This window comes from Octopus sinensis, unplaced genomic scaffold, assembly GCF_006345805.1.
Source record: "Octopus sinensis unplaced genomic scaffold, ASM634580v1 Contig12351, whole genome shotgun sequence".
Classification (NCBI taxonomy): domain Eukaryota; kingdom Metazoa; phylum Mollusca; class Cephalopoda; order Octopoda; family Octopodidae; genus Octopus; species Octopus sinensis.
Window position 1 is genome coordinate 32,501 of NW_021832595.1, and position 15,290 is coordinate 47,790.

A 15,290-nucleotide genomic window follows, 5' to 3' on the forward strand; every position below is an offset into this window, starting at 1 on the left:
TTGACCATTAAACACACACACACACACACTCACAATGATAAAAGGAAATATAATTTATAGCCTGCTTCACCGCCACCACACACTCAGTGACACTGTGAAGTGGTCAAAGCTGAAACTCTTTCTTTTTTTCCCAAGACCTTAGAACCCCCTTGGAGTCAATATTCTGTCCAGCAGACCAAAAAAATTCTTTTCTTCTTCCCTCTCCTTTCCTCTCTTTTACTTTAGCACTCATGGCAGATACAAAAACACACACACACACATGTTCTCTCTCTCACTTTCTCCTCATCCATCACCCTCTTGTACTGTCTTATATTCCTCCCCACCACTACAAACTCAATACCACTATAAAATGGTCAAAACTCCTCACACAGGAACTTAGTTTGATTTGAAAACCCCACTAGAATGGGAGAAAGCACTAATACATGATCTAAGTTATATGATGTATAAAACATGTAATATACAAATAAATATCTGTAAATATAAACCATCCAATTTTCTGAGTACCTCATTTCTTCTAATATATAATACCTGTACATCATCTCCAAACCTTCCAATATATATATATATATGTGTGTGTGTGTGTATCATCATCATCATCATCGTTTAACGTCCACTTTCCATGCTAGCATGGGTTGGACAATTTTGACTGAGGGCTGACGAACCAGATGGCTGCACCAGGCTCCAATCTTGATTTGGCAGAGTCTCTACAGCAGGATGCCCTTCCTAATGCCAACCACTACGAGAGTGTAGTGGGTGCTTTTTACGTGCCACCGGCACAGAAGCCAGTTGTCTGCTCTGGCAACGATCACGCTCGGATGGTGCTCTTGGCACCCTACCAGCACGAGGTTCAAGTGCCAGTAAGGCGACGCCGGTAATATATCACACTTGAATGGTTCCTTATATATATATATATATGGACATATGTACATATGTATTTATATATATATGTCAGGTCACTTATGAGGTTCTCATAAGTGCTACTGGTAACATGGAATCCAGTAAAACATGTTGCATGGTTGGGCTGTCGGCAACTAAACTGGCACACCCACCAGAATATCCTGGTGAGGACGGTTGCTAGAAACCCAGCAACATTACAAACAAGACCTGCTGAAAAGTCGGATGAACCTAATGCAATAGACCACGTATGCAGAATTTCTGGGATGGTGTCTGGCGTGCTGACAAACCACTGGGAGTGAGGTGCCCCTCAGCTTCTATTGAAGCATGTCTCTAGAAGAAGGTCACTTTGATATGAAACCAGATATGCAGGGAACGGCATTGGACATTTTGAGGATATTTGGTTTGTGCTAGAGATCATTGCATTCCCACATCCCTAGCCTGTGGTGCATATTGGGATCAGACATATTGCTCCAGCTTGTCTCTGGATAATGTCAATAAAATGGAGAGGGTCTATGAGGTGTCGTGCAAGCCTTATTAGACCTACAGCTCTGGACAGGCATTGCTGACCTCTGTTCGATGTGTGCTGATTTTTTCCCCCAATATCTATGTGTATATATATATATATATCATCATCATCATCATCATCGTTTAACGTCCGCTTTCCGCGCTAGCACGGGTTGGACGGTTCGACCGGGTCTGGGAAGCCAGGGGCCGCTCCAGGCTCCAGTCTGAATCTGGCAGAGTTTCTACGGCTGGATGCCCTTCCTAACGCCAACCACTCCGTGAGTGGATTGGGTGCTTTTTACGTGCCACCTGCACAGGGGCCGGAGGGTCCGGCATCGTCACGATCGGTTCGAGCATTTTAACGTGTCAGCGGCACGGGGGCAACGAGGTCCGGGGTACTTTGGGGATCGGGGTACTTTGGGGATCCAGGGTACTTTGGGGATCCGGGGTACTTAGAATGGGTAGGGGGTATGTGGAATTGCTGCAGAAAGCAGCCCGGGTCTTTGTAGTCACAGCATATCTCCAGAGATCTCGGTCCTTCGCCATTGCCTCAGTGAGGCCCAATGCTCTGAGGTCATGCTTGACCACCTCATCCCATGTCTTCCTGGGTCTACCTCTCCCCCTGATACCTTCAACTGTTTGGGAGTGGCACTTCTTCACACATCTCTCTTCATCCATCCGCAGCACATGACCATACCATCGCAAGCGTCGCTCTTGCACACCACATCTGATGCTTCTTATATCCAGCATTTCTCTCAGGATACTTACACTCTGTTTTGCGTGCACACTGACACTACACATCCAGCGGATCATGCTAGCTTCATTTCTTTCAAGTCTACGCATGTCTTCTGCAGTCACAGCCCATGTTTCATTACCGTGAAGCATGGCAGTTCGCACACATGCATCATACAATCTACCTTTTGCTCTGAGGAAGAGACCTTTTGTTGCCAGTAGGGGTAGGAGCTTTCTGAACTTTGCCCAGGCTATTCGTATTCTAGTGGTGATACTCTCTGTGCATCCACCTCCGCTACTAACTTGGTCTCCCAGGTAGCGGAAACTATCAACTACTTCTAGTTTCTCTCCCTGGAGTGTGATGGAATCTGTTTTCTGAGTGTCTGTTGTGTCTATTGTCCCTGTGCATCTGCCGCACATGAAAGCTATCTTATCTGTTAATTTCCCTTTAATGTTGCTGCACCTCTTATGTGTCCATAACTTACATTGGGTGCATCTTATGGAGTTTCTACTGTACCTTTCCTACAGGTTGAGCAGGGCCACCTACCCGAGGGGATGTGTGCTGAGTACCTCTTGCTGCTTACTAATACTTTGGTCTTTGCTACATTTATTCTAAGGCCCTTTGATTCCAACCCTTGCTTCCACACCCGAAATTTCTCTTCTAGTTCCGGTAGTGATTCTGCTATGAGAGCTAGGTCATCGGCATAGAGGAGCTCCCAGGGGCATCCCGTTTTGAATTCCTCTGTTATTGCCTGAAGGACTATGATGAATAAAAGGGGACTGAGGGCTGAGCCCTGGTGCACACCTACTTCTACCCGGAATTCTTCACTATATTCGTTGCCAATCCTAACCTTGCTGACAGCCTCTCTGTATAGAGCCTGTACAGCCCTTATTAGCCATTCTTCAATCTCCAGTTTCCGCATCGACCACCAGATAAGGGAATGGGGAACCCTGTCAAAGGCTTTCTCCAAGTCTACAAAAGCTATGTAGAGGGGTTTATCTTTAGCTAGGTACTTCTCCTGCAGTTGTCGGACCAGGAATATAGCATCAGTGGTGCTTCTACCTGGTACAAAACCGAACTGCATTTCATCTAAACAAATTCTCTCCCTAATGAGATTGGTTATGACCTTCTCTGAGACCTTCATCACCTGGTCCAACAGTTTGATACCTCTGTAGTTATTTCTATCTAGAGCATCACCCTTACCCTTGTAGCAGTTGACTATGGTGCTGCTGCACCAGTCATTGGGTATGACTCCATTGTGAACTACCTGGTTTACAATGCGGGTGACTATGGCATAGCCCACATAGCCAGCTGTTTTAAGCATCTCAGCAGTGATTCCTGATAGGCCAGGGGCTTTGCCTGGTTTCATATCCTTAATTGCCTTATCTACAAGGGAGCTATCTATTCGGGTAGCTGGTCCCTCTACTGGGTCAACATTTGGCAGGCTCTCCTCCTCCCATTCATTCTCCTCATTCAGCAGTCTTTCATAATGGCTTCTCCAAGCCTCTTTCTTTTCACTAGTAGTAAAAGCAAGTGCCCCATCATCCATGCGGACACATTTCTCTCCTATAACATCGCTATTTTCTCTGACACACTGTCTGGCAATCCGAAATACTTCAGCTCTTTGATCCTCGCGACGCTGGACATTGGCAAACTTCTTCTTTTCTGCTACATCTTTGGCAATGTATACCAGCCGCCCAGCCTCCCTTTTGGCTATCCGGTACAGTTCCCTGCTGCCCCCATCCTTCCAGGCTTTCCAGGCCCGTCTCTTTTCACAGATGGCTTTATCTACTGCACTATTCCACCACCACGTAATTCTAGGTCTGGAAGGGACTTTGCACCATCCACAGACTTGGTCTGTGGCACTCAACAAGCTGTCCCGTAGGAATTCCCAGCTACCTTCTATGTCTGACGTCTGAAGCTCCTCCTCCCTCTCATCAAATTTCTTGATGAGTATGTCCCTAAATTTCTGACCATGCGAAGGGTTCTTTAGCCTCCAAATCCTTCTTTTCTGGATTGGTTTGTTTCTTGGAGTCCTTCTGGCCTCAAGCTTAAAGTCACTGATGATTAGTCTATGCTGAGGGATACATTCTTCACCGGGAGGGTCTTTGTATTCAAGAGCAACCCTGCATCCCGTTGTCTGGTGAGGATGAAGTCTATTTGGCTAGCGGAGTCTCCTGACTGATAAGTTATAAGGTGGCAGACTGGCTTCTTGAAGTTAGTGTTGCAGATTGAAAGGTTACATGCATCACAGAATTCCAGCAGTCTAGTTCCCTCATCATTTCTGGTGCCAATACCATAGCCACCATGTACCCCAGTGAAGATACCCGATTCCCGCCCAACATGCCCATTAAAATCTCCACCTACAAAGATGAGGTCCTTGTTACTAGTCTTTGAAGTAGCCTGCAGAAGGGTATCATAAAAGTTGTCCTTCTGATCATTTGGTAGTCCCGCTTGTGGGGCATAGGCTGAGATAATCATAGCTGTGCCACTCTGTAGGACCAACCTGAGCTTAAGCACTCTATCACAAACCCTGACAACCTCTATGACCTTATCCACCCATTCCTCCGCAAGGAGAATGCCTACACCCCCTACACCTTCCGCGTTACCTTGCCAGTAGAGTTTGTACCTAAGTGCCTTGCCCGTGAGGACCCTAGCCGAAGCATCTCTCCATCTTACCTCTTGTATGCAGCATACATCAACCTGTCTTCTCTCTAGCATCTCTACAATCTCACTAGACTTGCCTGTCAATGTACCAACATTGATAGTGCCAACTCTGAAAACTGGGAAGGAGATGTGGGGGGGGGGACGGGGGGGATTCGGCGCCTGAGAAGAGGAGGGTTGTTGTGGTGGTGATAGTTTTCGTGGTATTTTTCTTTTGATCTCTCTTCCAACCTGACCACGCCGTGGGCAGGAGCTGGTGTTAGCAGTGGACATTCGTTATCGTCACTGAGTAATGTAATTAGGTAGAGGAAAGAAATACAGATATTCTAGAGTTGAGTTGGGGAGGGGGGGGTCCAGTTGAGGCGGGTAATATAGGGGAGCAACCAGTGGGGAAGGTTGGGGTAAGGAGGAACGATGGCAGGAAGGGTTGGTGTAGGTTCGTAAGAAATAAAAACGTAGGATATTACGAGGTGGGAGGGTACTAAAAGGGATGGTCGGATTGAGGCAGTGTCAGGAGGAAGCGTAAGATCGGTGGGCAGTTGATGAGCTATGGCGCTAGCAGCTTGTCTTTTCACAGTGAAAGCATATGAGGAGAAGGGGTAGTGGGGGGAGGAGGAGGGAGTAGGGCGTATCCGGTGTAGATGAGTAGGGCGTATCCGGTGTAGATGGTGAGAACAGGGTATACTGGTATTGGTGGTGGGGGTGAGAACAGTGTTCACCGGTATTGGTGGTGGCGGTGAGAACAGTGTTCACCGGTATTGGTGGTGGGGGTGAGAACAGTGTTCATCGGTATTGGTGGTGGTGGTGGTGGGGGGGGGGCACCGCCAATGGCGGAAAGATGGGAAAAGACGGATTACGGCTTGAGGTAGCCTAAGGTTAAATTTCGTAGAGAGAGAGATAGGAAAGATAAATCAAGTTATGGCGAAGGCTTGAAAGTAGCCTAAAAGGTTAAATTTTCGTAGTGAGTGAGATGGGTAAGACGAATCAAGTTATCAATGTATGAATAAACGTAGTAACAACGAATAAAAATAGTAAGATAAATTTTTAAGAACTTGCTGCGATATATATATATATATATTATACATATATTTATTTATTTATTTTATTTTCAGTATATATGTATCTTTATTCTTAGTATATATTATATATGTATTCATTTTCAGTATATTTTTATTTTATTTTTATTCGGAAGTCCAACAGTGAAGGGAAGGTGGTGAAGCAAGCAGACCTTACAGGTTGGAAGCATGTAGTGAGCGACCTGCACGTAGGTGGCCATGCTGGATATAAAATCGTCTCCTTGCCGCCCAAGACAGTGGTAAAATTCAGTTGCTGCATGGGTGTCTGAGCAGTTCCATTTGGAGAGGGCACCACTCACCTGGAGGCCGGGGAGGTTGTAGAAAAGGTGAACCAAAAATTGCCTGTCTTTCTATATCTGGTCAGATTAGCATGACTGAAACAAGATAAACACAAAATCTATGCTATTTTAGTCCAGAGATTGCTTGTACACGAAATCAAATTGAATGCTGGATCAGGAACAAACCCAACAGAAGGGGATTCTGACAATGAATGAGAGCCAAATGGAATGAGATAGGACTCTTCGAAACAAGTGAGCAATTGTTAGCCGACCAGGCAAGAGCAATTAGAGCAAAAAGGTGGTTAACGGACATGGAAATTGAAGAGATAAAAAGAAAAGTAGAAAGGAGAAATAATCCTTCACCAACAGATAACGTGCCCAGTGAGAACAGAGAAAGAAATAACGGCAGTGAAGATGTAGAACAAAGTGTAAATGTAAATGCATTCTCCACAAATTAAGCAGAAGTAATAGGAAGAGCTGTATCACAAGAATACGGTGATGACCAACAAGATGTAGAGAGGATATATTTGAGAAGACCAGGATCAAGACCCTTCCCTCCATAATCTGAGGTACATTGACCAATGCAAGATCAAGGTTGAAACCATAAAGATAAATTCAGTTCTTGGGCTGTTCCATACGAGAAATATCACTGAAACTCACAAGATTATTTGGGGTGCAGCAACTGTTGCTGCAGATAGACTTGGATAGAAAAGGAAAGAACAAACAGAACGTAAAGAACCGTTCTGGTGTAGAGGAATTTGTAAGGAACAAAGTCATTTAGGACAAGTTGATAGATTGAGAAGAGGGGAATTGCAGAATGAAAGTATAAGAATGATGCTGGAAAGGACAGATGGAATAAGAGATAAATTGTATGATGAGATATTGGAAGAAATGAAACAAAGAATTGGAGCAATCAAAGCAAAACAGGAAAGATAGAAGAAAATAATTCAAGCAGAACAGATTGTTAGAAGCATATGAGAAGTAACTGTTTCAGGAACTGGATGGGCAATTACACATAACAATGATACCAGAAGCAGAGGAAAGTAGGGCATTCTGGAGAGGGATCTGGGACCAATCTGCAGATGATAATAATGAAGCAGAGTGGCTGCATGAAATCCAAGATAGGTTAAGAAATATAGAAGGCAAAAAAGACATAAAAATAACTACAGAAATGATAAAAAAGCAGTTAAGAAAATTCCCAAATGGAAGAGCCAGGACTGGATGGGGTCCCAGATTATTGGATGAAGAAGCTGAGAGGGATCCATCAAAGGAGAGTGCAACAGCTAGATGAGTGCTCGCAGGAAGGTGCAGTACCCAGCTGGAAGACAAAGGGAAAGACATTGTTATGTGCCAAGGATCCTGGAAAGGGAAATGTTGCATCCAACTTTAGAACAATAACATGCTTTCTGCTCACGTGGAAACTAATGTCAGGTAATTTGGCTGCTGAACTGTACAGATGCTTGGGAAAAAGTGGGCTGCTACCCATTAAACAGAACGGGTACAGTAAAAGGAGCCAGGAAACAAAGGATCAGCTCTTGATTGCTAATCTAATTACCAATTAAATAAGTACCAGTTGTGCACTGGGGTTGATGTAATTGACTTAGCCACTCTCCTGAAATTGCTGGCCTTGTGCCAAAATTTGAAACCAAAATTCCAGTGATGTTTATGGTCAATAAAATAAGTACCAGTTGAGCACTGGGGTTGATGTAATTGACTTAGCCACACTCCTGAAATTGCTGGCCTTGTGCCAAAATTTGAAAGCAAAATTCCAGTGATGTTTATGGTCAATAAAATAAGTACCAGTTGAGCACTGGGGTTGATGTAATTGACTTAGCCACTCTCCTGAAATTGCTGGCCTTGTGCCAAAATTTGAAACCAAAATTCCAGTGATGTTTATGGTCAATAAAATAAGTACCAGTTGAGCACTGGGGTTGAGGTAATTGACTTAGCCACTCTCCTGAAATTGCTGGCCTTGTGCCACAATTTGAAACCAAAATTCCAGTGATGTTTATGGTCAATAAAATAAGTACCAGCTGAGCACTGGGGTTGATGTAATTGACTTAGCCACTCTCCTGAAATTGCTGATCTTGTGCCAAAATTTGAAACCAAAATTCCAGTGATGTTTATGGTCAATAAAATAAGTACCAGCTGAGCACTGGGGTTGATGTAATTGACTTAGCCACTCTCCTGAAATTGCTGGCCTTGTGCCAAAATTTGAAACCAAAATTCCAGTGATGTTTATGGTCAATAAAATAAGTACCATTTGAGCACTGGGGTTGATGTAATTGACTTAGCCACTCTCCCGAAATTGCTGATCTTGTGCCAAAATTTGAAACCAAAATTCCAGTGATGTTTATGGTCAATAAAATAAGTACCAGTTGAGCACTAGGGTTGAGGTAATTGACTTAGCCACTCTCCTGAAATTGCTGGCCTTGTGCCAAAATTTGAAACCAAAATTCCAGTGATGTTTATGGTCAATAAAATAAGTACCAGTTGAGCACTGGGGTTGAGGTAATTGACTTAGCCACTCTCCTGAAATTGCTGGTCTTGTGCCAAAATTTGAAACCAAAATTCCAGTGATGTTTATGGTCAATAAAATAAGTACCAGTTAAGCACTGGGGTTGATGTAATTGACTTAGCCACTCTCCTGAAATTGCTGGCCCTGTGCCAAAATTTGATACCAAAATTCCAGTGATGTTTCTTGTATTTATTATAATTAATAGAGATAGTGTTTACTTAGTATGTGTTAAATGTTGGTTATATTTTTCTGTTTGCTAATGTATTATACTAATAACATATTAGTATGCTCCTTCACCATCCCTACCCCTAGTTTCGACCTAGGAAGGTAATGATCATACAGTGCAAAATATGAATGGGTAGTGTTATGCAGGTTGAATTGAAGGCTACTGTATTACTTGCTCATGAATTCTGCCAAATGTGAGCTTTCTTTTCAGGTACATGAAGCTACTGTCCACCGACGCAGGGTCTCTAGGGCCCATACTTCCCACACCCTCAGGGTTGGCACCCTCAACGTTGGCACACTGAAAGGTAGGTCTGGCGAGATAGTTGAGATGCTTGAACGAGGTGTGTGGATATATGTTGCATGCAAGAAGTAAGGTGGAGAGGAGGTTCTGCTAGGTTCCTCACAGGCAAGGAACACAGGAAAAGATTTTCTGGGCAGGGAACACTGACGGGGTTGGAGGCGTGGGTATACTATTGCTGAGAAATGGGTAGATAAAGTAATTGAGGTAATCAGAGTATGCGACAGAATACTTAAGATTAGATTAGCGCTTCATCATAGTTTAGCAACCATTATATCAGCCTATGCTCCTCAGTCGGGGTTACCTGATGGACAGAAAGGCCGATTCTATGACACTCTACTGCAGACTACCTCGTTGACGAACGACAGAGACCTTCTCTTTGTGGCTGGTGACTTCAATGGTCACGTTGGACGACATGCTGGGGGCTTCCATGGCGTACATGGAGGCTATGGCTCTGGTTCCCGCAACGAGGAGGGAACCAGGCTGCTGGAGTTCTGCGATGCAAATAATCTTATGATTTGTAACACTAACTTCAGGAAACCTACCAGCCACCTAGTCACCTACCGATCGGGCCAACATACCAGCCAAATTGACTACATCCTTGCCAGGCAAAGGGAGAGATGGCTACTTATAAATGCCAAAACCTTCCCAGGCGAAGAATGTACCCCACAACATAGACTGGTAGTTAGTGACTTTAGGATCAGGAGTAGGAGGACAACCAGAAGACGACCAACATGGAGAAGAAGGATCTGGAAGCTTAAGGATCCTGCGAATGGACAGAGATTTAGAGACATGTTACTTGAAGCCTTTGACGAAGTAGAAGGGGATAGAGTATCACATGGGGTAGAGGGCAACTGGACGTTTCTAAGGGACAACCTGCTGAGAGCCACAGACCAGATCTGTGGCTGGTGCAAAGTCCCCTCTCGTCCCAAGGTAACGTGGTGGTGGAACAGTGTTGTAGACAGGGCTATTAGAGAAAAGAGACAGACTTGGAAGCACTGGAAGAATGGGGGTAGCAGGGAATTGTATCAGACTGCAAAAAGGGAAGCTAGGAGACAGGTCTATCTAGCCAGAGGGGAAGCAGATAAGAAAAAATTTGCCAATGTTCTGCGCCGTGAGGACCAAAGACTGGAGGTGTTTCGCGTTGCAAGACAGTATGTGAGAGAGAATTGTGATGTGGTAGGAGAGAAGTGTGTTCGCATGGAAGATGGTTCACTTGCGCTAAACGAGAATGCAAAGAGAGAGGCTTGGAGACGCCACTATGAAAGGTTACTGAATAAAGAAAATGAATGGGATAAAGAGAGTCTGCTGAACGTTGACCCAACAGAGGGACCAGCTATCAGGGTTGATAGTTCCATGGTAGCTAAGGCAATTAGAAGCATGAAGACAGGGAAAGCCCCAGCCCATCAGGTATCACTGCAGAGATGCTCAAAATATCTGGTAGCGTCGGCTATAGCCTAGTCACCTGTATAGTTAATCAGGTGATACATGAAGGAGTCATACCCAATGACTGGTGTAGCAGCATAATAGTCAACTGCTACAAAGGTAAAGGTGATGCCCTAGATACAAATAATTACAGAGGTATCAAGCTGTTGGATCAGGTGATGAAGGTTACAGAGAGGGTCATAAGCCAACTAATTAGAGAGAGAGTTAGTTTAGATGAGATGCAGTTTGGTTCGTGCCAGGGAAAAGTACCACTGATGCTATATTCCTGGTAAGGCAGCTGCAGGAGAAATACCTAGCCAAAGATAAGCCCCTGTACCTGGCTTTTGTTGACATGGAGAAAGCCTTCGACAGGGTCCCCCGATCCCTCATCTGGTGGTCAATGAGGAAACTAGGAATAGATGAATGGTTAGTGAGAGCTGTGCAAGCCATGTACAGGGATGCTGCTAGTAAGGTGAGGGTTGGCAATGAGTACAGTGAAGAATTCCGGGTAGAGGTAGGGGTCCATCAAGGTTCAGTCCTCAGCCCCCTCCTATTTATCATAGTCCTCCAGGCAATAACGGAGGAATTCAAGACAGGATGCCCCTGGGAGCTCCTCTATGCTGATGACCTTGCTCTAATTGCTGAGTCATTATCAGAACTGGAGAAGAAGTTTCAGGTGTGGAAGCATGGTTTAGAATCGAAGGGCCTTAGAGTCAACCTAGCTAAAACCAAAGTCGTAATAAGTAGGAAGGTAGACAAATCACAAACGCCTTCAGGTAGATGGCTCTGCTCGATCTGTAGAAAAGGTGTAGGTAGAACTCTATAAGATGCACCAAGTGTAAGCTATGGACACATAAGAGGTGCAGCAATGTCATAGGAAGGCTAACTAGGAAGATGGTTTTTGTATGTGGCAGATGCTCGGGAGCATTAACCTCTGAAAATCTGCAGAAAACAACTTCCGTCACTTTCCAGGGGGAAAAATTAGAAGTAGTTGATAGCTTCCGTTATCTTGGTGACCAAGTCAGTAGTGGGGGTGGGTGTGCTGAAAGTGTAACGGCTAGAGTAAGAATAGCCTGAGCAAAGTTTAGGGAGCTCTTACCTCTGTTGGTGACTAAAGGCCTCTCGCTCAGAGTAAAAGGCAGACTGTATGATGCATGTGTACGAACAGCCATGCTACATGGCAGTGAAACATGGGCCGTGACTGCTGAGGACATGCGTAAGCTCGCGAGAAATGAAGCTAGTATGCTCCGTTGGATGTGTAATGTCAGTGTTCATAGTCGACAGAGTGTAAGTACCTTGAGAGAAAAGTTGGACCTAAGAGGCATCAGATGTTGTGTGCAAGAGAGACGATTGCGCTGGTATGGTCATGTGGCGAGATTGGATGAAGATAGGTGTGTGAAAAAGTGCCACACCCTGGCAGTTGAGGGGACCTGTGGAAGAGGTAGACCCAGGAAAACCTGGGTCGAGGTGGTGAAGCACGACCTTCGAACTCTAGGTCTCACCAAGGAAATGACCAGAGACCGAGACCTATGGAAGTATGCTGTGCGTCAGAAGACCCGGCAAGACCAGTGAGAACAATAAAAATCAAATCATATATCAGAAAGCAGGGGTTAAGTGACCCATCTGTTCGTGTCCACTGTCAGCCTCGTCTGGCACCCGTGTCGGTGATACGTAAAAGCACCATTCGCTCGTGGCCGTTTGCCAGCTCTGTCTGGCCCCGTGTCGGTGGCACGTAAAAGCACCATCCGTTCGTGTTCGTTGCCAGCCTCGCCTGGCCCTGTGCCGGTGACATGTAAAAGCACCGTCCGTTCGTGGCCGTTTGCCAGCTCTGTCTGGCCCCGTGTCGGTGGCACGTAAAAGCACCATCCGTTCGTGTTCGTTGCCAGCCTCAGCTGGCCCCCGTGCCGGTGACACGTAAAAGCACCGTCCGTTCATGGCCATTTGCCAGCTCTGTCTGGCCCCGTGTCGGTGGCATGTAAAAGCACCATCCGTTCGTGTCCGTTGCCAGCATTGCCTGGCCCCGTGCCGGTGACACGTAAAAACACCATCCGTTCGTGGCCGTTCGCCAGCTCTGTCTGGCACCTGTGCAGGTGGCACGTAAAAAACACCCACTACACTCGCGGAGTGGTTGGCGTTAGGAAGGGCATCCAGCCGTAGAAACACTGCCAAATCTGACTGGGCCTGATGAAGCCCTCCGGCTTCACAGACCCCAGTTAAACCGTCCAACCCATGCTAGCATGGAAAACGGACGCTAAATGATGATGATGATGATGATGATATTACTTTGTCTTCAAATAATTTCCTGTATTTACCCACTGAACTCCCCAGCTCACCCCTAATCCCTCACCAACGAAATGATTTTATCTTTTTACTTTTTCATAATTTTAGTTGTGCTGGACGTTTGTAGCAGAGATCATATACTGCAAAATGTGGAGTTAGATGTTCAACCGTTCTGGGAACCATGTGAAGAAAATACCATTTCAAGCCAGCAAGTCCATGACTATTTACTACCTTCCAAGTTCCATCTGACTTTCTTACAGAAACATAAAATCATAGTTAATGACCAATTAATGAGATGGGCTGAAGTAATTTGGAAAGATTCCAAGTTTAATAAACTGAAATTAAGTTATTCTGAAGGAAATTTGAAGCAAATTGAACAACGTTTGGAAGAGTTATTAAATTCCATTATGTTGAAATTATTGATGTTCCAACCGATATTTTTGAAGAAGTTGCTAGAACATTTAAAAGTGAAGAGGATAAGGTGTATTTTTATTTTGATAACCGAAATTTCCAAGCTAATATTTTGGGATTTAATAAAAGTAACGTGATTAAAATGAAAAACAGACTTTTGGATACTTTTAGAAGGAAATGTGAGTTTAATTTAAATATTCATGAAAGACGTATTCTATCTGGTCACAGATTTTTTGAGCAGGCAGAAAGACAATTTGAAGGTCTACAAGTCAGAATTCATGGTAACAAAGTTGTTTTTGAATGCCAGTATTCCAAAGTAGCTAATTGTCAAAATAGTATGTATAAAATTCTTCAATCAATGGTTAAATCTGAATTGTGTTTGCCTTAAATACTGGAATGATCATAAATAAAAAACCAGTGAAAGAATATCTTGATGACAAACTGAGGAACAAGAATTGTATTGGTTCATGGGAAACGGGTGATGGTGATTCAGTAATACTTATGCAAGTGATAAAACACATCTTTCACTTTTGGAAATAATTCTGAAACAAACTTTTGTTGCCAATACATTGAATTTTATTGATAAAATTAAGGATACTCCAAATTATGGAAAGTGGCTGACATTTGTTGAAAAACTAAAAGAAGAGTTTCCAGATTTCCATTTTATTGGAGAAAATTCTATTGTTGCTATTGATGCTGTAGTTAATGCTATAAAAAACAAAATTGCTAACTTTAAGCAATCTTTAACTTATGAATCTTATATATTGATGCCTCTTGAACATTTCCTCTTTCTTAAGAGTTCAAAGAACAAGAAATCAATGACTTTGGTGCGAAAAATAAAATTAAGAATGTGTGTCTCAAAGATTATAAGTTACACCTGGAAGGAACACAAGAGCAAATTAAAAAACTGGAAACATTTATAGAAAATTTAAGAAAGGATACCAGCTCACAAGAAGTGAAATTAGAAATGTTTAGATTTCGAGAATTTCTGCAGAGTGAAGAAGGAAACACTTTCTTGTGTGAAATGCAGAAGAAATCTGAGAGTATAATATCTTTAAATTCAGATTTAGGAAGTGAAACAGACGGAATACTAAATTTTGTGTATAAAAACTGTGAAATAGTGTTGAAGGAAGATGACATCACGACTCTGGACACAGATGCTATTGTTAATGCTGCAAATGGTAAATTGGATCATAAGGGAGGAATTGCGGCAGCCATTGTGCAGAAAGGTGAGTAATACCATTTTTTATAGTTCATGTTTCTTTTAGATCCAAGTGTGGTTGAGAGGCTTGCTTCCTGACCATGTGGTTTCAAGTTCAATCCTACTCAGCATTTTGGACAAGTGTCTTCTATTATAGGTCAATAGTTGGCCAAAGCCTTGGGAGTGGGTTTCGTTGATAGAAACTGAAAGAAGCTCATTGTATATACATACATACATATATATATATATATATATATATATATATATATATATGGGGGGGGTAACCAGGTGTAAATGAACATCACCATCACACACTTTTTACTTATTATATATTGTTCATTCATTTTTATACTTTTTGATATCTAGTTATACGTTTTATAAAAATATATTTGTTATTTATGTTTTGGTTTATGTCTATCACTGTTTGAGTTGCATAATATTGTGCCATTTCCAGTCTTCCATGAAAAACATGTCTGACCATGGAAAAATATTCCCTCATTTGGAAACATGTGGCAATTGGCTACAAGAAGGACATCCAACAATGGACATTAAAATACGGTGGTGGTGAATTGTTTATAGATTTGAGACACTTGATCACTGACCAGTCCCCAAAATCTGGATAATTATAAATGATTGCAGCAATGTTACATTCCATTTAAAGAAACTTATGTCTGATGCAATGCTGATCTCTTCTTCTGTTACACTCCATTCCATACCACTTGTGTCTCTCATGCTTCTATGTAGTTGCTCATCCTACTTTCCCCTCTCTTATCTCCTCTC

The 15,290-nt window shown here is 43.4% G+C and overlaps 2 protein-coding genes across 3 annotated transcripts in view; both read left to right on the forward strand.

Annotated features, from left to right (window-relative positions):
• Positions 1–14,232, forward strand: part of LOC115229287 — a 32,102-nt gene extending 17,870 nt beyond the window's left edge. The window contains exons 5-6 of the mRNA XM_029799668.2: positions 13,007–13,365; positions 13,903–14,232. Of these exons, the coding sequence (XP_029655528.2) occupies positions 13,007–13,365; positions 13,903–14,232 (689 nt within the window). The remainder of the gene's footprint in view (positions 1–13,006; positions 13,366–13,902) is intronic.
• Positions 13,852–15,290, forward strand: part of LOC115229286 (protein mono-ADP-ribosyltransferase PARP14-like) — a 55,820-nt gene continuing 54,381 nt past the window's right edge. The window contains exon 1 of one of the 2 annotated variants that reach the window (XM_036499167.1): positions 13,852–14,538. In XM_036499167.1, coding sequence (XP_036355060.1) covers positions 14,277–14,538 — 262 coding nt within the window. In that variant the 5' untranslated portion in view covers positions 13,852–14,276. The remainder of the gene's footprint in view (positions 14,539–15,290) is intronic. The other variant, XM_036499166.1, reaches the window with a different exon arrangement.